At 49.1% G+C, this 6,180-nt stretch overlaps 1 protein-coding gene across 1 annotated transcript; it reads right to left on the bottom strand.

The window, feature by feature from the left end:
* Window positions 1–1,310: 1,310 nt before the first annotated feature.
* Window positions 1,311–6,180, bottom strand: LOC122623076 (3'-5' RNA helicase YTHDC2). Its single transcript, XM_043801999.1, has 3 exons — window positions 5,412–6,180; window positions 5,071–5,278; window positions 1,311–5,010 (listed from the first exon to the last, which is right to left on the bottom strand). The coding sequence occupies exons 1-3, from the start codon at window positions 6,114–6,116 to the stop codon at window positions 2,966–2,968; spliced, it is 2,958 nt and encodes a 985-aa protein (XP_043657934.1). The 5' UTR covers window positions 6,117–6,180; the 3' UTR covers window positions 1,311–2,965.

Here is a 6,180-nt window from a genome sequence, read left to right as displayed (position 1 = left end):
GGATCATCGCGGAGCATTGGAGCACGGAGCACGGAGCATGGAGCATGGGGCATTGGGAGCAGCTCACAACTGGCGGCAACTTCTGCCAAAATCAATTTGCTGTAATTATGTAACTGTAACTGGCAGTCCCCCCGAAAGAAAAAACCTTCAACCCATCATCAATCAGTCGAGGGACCGTCATTAGCTCACATTTCAGCGACCAACTGCGACGACAGTGGAATCGCTTGCCATCTCTTAGCGGAGTTTGACATCAAATGGTGTGGTGGCTTAATCCTCCATTGGATGCTGAGGGAATGACACGCTTACTAAAAATATAATTCAATTGATTTGTTCTATTTATCGCAGTAGCCGCATGAGCTTACTAGCGGTTTTCATTGGACTTGAAAGTTGAAATGCATTGATTGCTAAGCTAAAGATATATTTGTTAGATTACAAATCATTTTATCATGCATAATTTGACCCATTTTCGCACTCTTTATAAGGTAAAACACTTAAGACAGTGATTTAGGCATTAATCGATGACAACATGTCAACTTGTATTACCCTGCAACTCAATTTGATCCCAAGCCCTGTTGTGGATGACAAACATTTCTGGTGGAAACACTGGCATCATCGCCGATGCCGTTCGATAATCTCCGCCTTCCTGTCCGCCACCAATGACAAAGACAAAGAGGCACCTGCCCAGCTGGTTGGCAACGGGCATCCGATCCGCGTCCAATTTAAATCGGAGTTGATGGCGATGGCGAATGTGGCTAGTGGCTAGTGGCGAGTCCGTTCAACCGACCGCTTCCCCGTGGAAGCCGAGCCACAAGTTGGCCAGGTTTATGGTCGATCCATTAGCGCTGCTTGCGCTGCCAGGCCATTTGACTTCATTTGATTTCGAGAGCAGATGCCAGATGCCAATTGGCGATTGCCATTCATTTGGCACTCAACCGACACTGCCACTGCCACTGCCACCTTCGCCGCCAGCCCCATCCTCATCCTCATCCTGGCCAGAGTTCGATGGCAGCCACAATGCAGTCGCAATGCAGGAGTCAACCGGGGAAATTGATCTTCGGCTTGCTGCTCGGTGGCCCCCATTTCTCATCAGCATCAACACATCCACTCTTCTTGCGGAATTCTCTCTGTGCGAATTGTGGAAAATTCGAGGTTGGGCCACTGTGATTTCCCGCAATTCCCACTGATGAGTTGCGAATTATTGGATGGCCACTTTGCGGTGCAGTTCATTTGCGTCAATTCCAGCAGAAAGACAATCCAAACAGAACTTCAAACATCTAATCAAACTTTATTATTCAGACCAGCAGTCGAGTGTACATCAAACACACATTTACATTTACATTTAAATTTAGTTTAACCCTCAATATAGTTTAAAGTACAAGCTGATTCTCCACAAACAATTTTGAACTTTATTCATAACTACGATTTCTCAGATTCATAAAGAAAATGTTATCAAAATTCGTTTAAGGGCCTTTTCAAAAGCAAAAGTTAAAACATTTTATGTTACACATTCATGTTATTTAGGAGAAATGCGCATTTTCCTTAGACATACAATACATTCTACGTGGTTCCTGTAAATGTTTTTCCAAGTGTTGTGTGCTTGTTTTCCACACTATTTTCATACATTCTTTGGGAGCGACAACATGTAATACTCGTATATAGACATACATATATAGACATAAAAGACATCGAATTTGTAGGGCCCAACGTGAAGATTGGCCATGCTCTCTACCAGTTTTCAAAGACTTTTCGCTCAGTGAGCGCTACAGTCGAGCGAAAAATAGCAAATTAATTTCACTTTCTTTGTGAGCAAGCTGCTGTCTTTTGTTGCAGTTGCTCCGGTGTCTCTGTGGCCATTGTTGCTCCACCAGCAGCGACAAGCTCGACTTCAAGTTTATTGACTGCGTCGTCTGTGCAATTAACTTTGTTTTTATTTTTCTCCATTTGCCCGCTCTTGTTTGCGCCTGAATGGAGGCAGTGGGAGGCAGGTGGGGCAGGTGGAGCATAAACGTCAGCTCCATGACTGCCATGGCCCAATGCACCGCAGGGAACAGCCACGCCCACCAACTGGGCTCGCTGACACTGACACCAACACCGACTTCGACTCCGACTCCGACTCCGACTTCGACTCCAACTCCGAATCCGAGCTACGATCTCCCTGGCATCTCGTGGCACTTGTGGCCCACATATTTTCACCCGGCAATTAGGGAGTGCCCGCAATTGCAGTCTCCAAAGTCATATTTTTGGTTTACATTTTTAATTCCCTGTGTTTCCAACGTGGCTACAGTGCAGTGCGATTCAGCGCTTAAGATAGTTACATTGATGCATAAATAATACATTTTATTTGCCTACGCGCACATTTTTCCAAAAACGTTTTGATTTTATTGGATATTATGACAGGTTCTATCAATATGACAAAAAAAAATGTTATTTTCTAGCGTATCGGGTCTCTGGATAGCGTACGTTATGGTTTTTCATTTACTTTTCACTTAAATCACTAATTTTGGTTCAAAGAGAAGCATTTAAAAATGGAAATCAAGGCAGGGACCATAAGTTCATAACTGACACATTTCAGGGAATATTGTGCAGAGATCTCGTTAAATATTCGAGTATATGTATCCATGGATTTAACAGCTAAAGAAAGTCGCTTTTGCGTCTTCTTGTATCACAACATGTAAGGAATCTAGTTAAGATATCGTGTGCTACCTTAAATGTACCTTAATATGTAATAAGTACAGTAGAGTCTTTCATAGGGTTGTACAAAAATATGGAAAAAAATTGGAAATATTCGTTTGCCTCTTTGTGTGAAATTAGCTGGCTTAATCAGGTACGAGGCTTATGAATCGCACTGCATATAGGTCTATGATCATAAACTTGGATTATTTATACGGTTCGCAAATACTGTGAGTAGTTCCCAAGTACATATCTATATGCCTTTCACTTTTAACTTATGTTGTAAGCGTAGAATTCAGTAGTCGTTATCACAGTTGTCTCTGTCCAGAAGGCTTCTGCCCTCGGCCAGACTGGTCGAGGGCACATCCGCCTTCAACAAGCGCCGAAGTGTTTCCGGCCCCGTGAAATCGGCCACTAGACTGAGCTTTCGTGTCGCCACCAGCATGGAGAACTCGCGCTCCATTAGCATTCGCACTTTATGCAGCTGGTGTCCAAAGTCAGCTGGGCATCTCAGGCGGATCCACGAGTCCAGGCACAGAAGCACCTCGGAGTCAAGAGGCTCGGCTATGAACTGCTTTCCGCCTGCCAGAGCCACCATCAAGCCGCTCACCAGGGTGGTATGCTCCAGCGAGGACATGTGGTCGGCAATGCGGGTCTTCTCAACGAACAGAATCCACTCGGTGGCCAGTTTCTTTTGCTTCTTTCTGCCCAGAAGGCAAGAGCTTCTCGAGACCTGAACAAATGGATCTCCTTCAGCCACCAGCTGGTTTTTGTTCTCGCGGTCCATGTACGCCAGCTTAGGATACAGTCCGGCAGTCAGGGCCAGGCGGATCATGTTCGTATCATTGTTGAAGGACGACGCCAAACGAGCACTGGCATCGTTAAAGCGGAATATACGGTGCACGGTGTCGCGTAGAGTGCTAACCGCCGAGACGAACATCTCCATGGCGTTACGGCAAACGAAATTGCGCTCGCAAAAGTCGCCGATGTTCATGCGTTTCAGGCTGGTGAACTCCTCGTAGAGTTTAATGGCCGCCAGCGAATCACTCATCCCGTCGCCAGCGAAAAGATTTCTAGCGTTCTGCTGCCCGGATTTCTTGCCGCGCTCCATGTTTAGAACAAAGGGATCCCTCACCGAGTGGTACGCCGCAATTATGATCATGCTGTCCAGGCAGCGCAAGTAAATGGAGTACACCAGGCATTTGCCGAATTGAACGCCCAGAGGCAGTTCGGCAATGATGCGTCCCAGCGGCGTGATCTCGTCCCGTTCGTCGAGCACGCCCAATAGCTTCAGTCTAGAACAGGCCTGCATTACGGCATCCTGTTGTGGAGGATCCAAAGCCAGAGCTAGAAAATGTTCTATTTTCTTGTCTGGTGCCGCCACCTTGGTCAGCAGACATATCTCGTCCAAGGTACGCCTCATGATCTCTGGGACGGTGTACAGATCCATCCTCTCCAGGCGGTAGCTGTCAAACAACCGATAGCAATTGCCATGGCACAAGCGTCCAGCTCTGCCCGCCCGCTGTTGGGCGTCCGCCTGCGAGATCCACGAGCTGGTTAACTGCGATGCATCTGTGGCCGGGTCATAGGTCTTCATCTTGGCGCGGCCCGTGTCGATGACATATAGTAAATCCGGAATGGTGATCGAAGTTTGTCCTATGTTTGTACTTAGAATTATCTTTAAACGCACACCAGGATAAATGCGGAAGGCCTTGCGCTGCTCGTTATTGTCCACCTGGCTGTGCAGCAGCATGATCTTGATGTCGTCCCGCGGCAGAGACGACTCCAAGCGGTCCCGCAGCGCGGTCATGTCGCTGTAGCCGGGCAGGTACACAATCACCGCGCCAGCGTCACCTTGGCGCAGTAATAATTCCAATAGCGAAACGATCAAATCATTGTCGATATCCGGATCTATGATTGTGCGACCACCAAAATAGGCGGCTAGCAGTTCGTTAGGAGTTTCATCGCCTGTTAGCTCGCCCAAAAATCGCTCCATTCTCGGATGCATGTAGCCAGTGTTACTGAGAATGTCCTCCAGATGATAGATCGCCACCCCGAAGCTGCGCCCCTCCACATCCATCACAGTGGCCCTGCCAAAGTAGTCGGACAATGCTTTCAGATCCATGGTGGCCGACATAAGCACGAGACGGAGGTGCGGATTCTTTTGCAGCTCCAGCTTGGTGGCCAGCAGCAGGAAGTCTGTGTCCAAATCACGCTCGTGGACTTCGTCGATGATTAAGTGGGTGGTGTTCTTAAAGAAGGCCTCGTTATCCATGGCGAGAGCTCTCAAAAGGCAGCCACTGGTGGTCAGCGTTAGAACCGTGTGGCTGCTGCATTGTTCTGGCAGAAATGGAACAAAGCTTTTAGTTATAAGTACTTTAGCGGCCAACTGCTACTCACTATTCATGCGAATCTGATAGCCCACTGTGCCACCCGGCGCCTCGCCGCGCTCCTTGGAAATGCGCTCCGAAACACTGATAGCTGCTATGCGGCGAGGCTGGCTTACCACGATCCTGACTGGAGCACGATGCTCGGCGGCCCACTCTAGGATGTACTGTGGAAGTTGGGTGGACTTGCCCGAGCCGGTGGCTCCTTTGATGATCAAAACCTGTACGTCAAACATTGTGTATTAGTAGAGATTCAATATTTGTGACAAAAGGCGATAACTGACGTTATTATTAATAGAAATTGGTCTTGGGGACGGCACAGGTATTTAATAACAGAAGGAAGCATTTGGTCACCTGCTCGTGCTGCAGCACGCTGAGGATGTTCTCGCGCTGCTTGTAGATGGGCAGGCTCTGGCGGTCGTGCTGAATATTCCTGTTCCAGTTGCTCTGCGGCGGCGGGATGAGCCTCTGGCCGACCAGGCCGAAGTTGGAGGGACGCCGCTGATCCTGATGCAGCTGATTGCTGCGCCGAAAGCCATCAGCGGAGCTCTTCAATCTTCGTTCCACATCGCCGGCCACTTGGCCCATAACGTTCACGAGCGCGGGACAAATGTGCAGCTTGGCGTTGTCCAGGATGTTGTGCTGCAGACCCTTCGACTGCGGGCGACTTATGAAGAGGACGCGGTCTTCCTCCGGACCCTTGCTTACCGTTTTCAGTCCACGGCTCTGGGCCAATCGGTGCACGTGGCTGCGCTGAGCCTTAGTCAGTCCGGGCAGCTGCTGCTCCGGCTCGCGGCTCTGCAGGAAATTGTTGACCAGCTGGCGCAGCATCTTCTCGTCCTCGGGCCTCAGCTTGTCGCCCCCGGCGACTTTCGAGTCCTTACCCGTTCGTGCCTTTGGTGGTTTGCCATTGCCATTGCCATTGCCATTTCCCTTCGCTCCACCGGTTTCCCGGCCATTGACCACCAATCGTGCCTGTCCCGGCTGTCCCGGCACCGGCGGTGCCTTCTTCCTGCCGTGGCGACGGCCACGATTCACCGCTTTTTCACTGTCCGCCATTCGTCTTGTTTTCAATCTCTATGCGCTTTTGCAACTCTTTTCGGTTTTCGATCAGCTGTATTTC

The sequence above is a fragment of the Drosophila teissieri genome, chromosome X (assembly GCF_016746235.2).
Source record: "Drosophila teissieri strain GT53w chromosome X, Prin_Dtei_1.1, whole genome shotgun sequence".
NCBI lineage: Eukaryota > Metazoa > Arthropoda > Insecta > Diptera > Drosophilidae > Drosophila > Drosophila teissieri.
Note: the sequence above shows the minus strand (reverse complement) of the source record. Positions and strands in the feature narration are given on the sequence as shown.

Excerpts from the sequence above, each read along its gene's own strand:
- LOC122623076 (XM_043801999.1), bottom strand. The coding sequence starts at position 6,116 with ATGGCGGACAGTGAAAAAGCGGTGAATCGTGGCCGTCGCCACGGCAGG. Across the intron at positions 5,279-5,411 it reads GCGTGCTGCAGCACGAGCAG|GTTTTGATCATCAAAGGAGC; the intron begins GTGACCAAATGC and ends TTTGACGTACAG. Across the intron at positions 5,011-5,070 it reads CTATCAGATTCGCATGAATA|AACAATGCAGCAGCCACACG; the intron begins GTGAGTAGCAGT and ends CATTTCTGCCAG.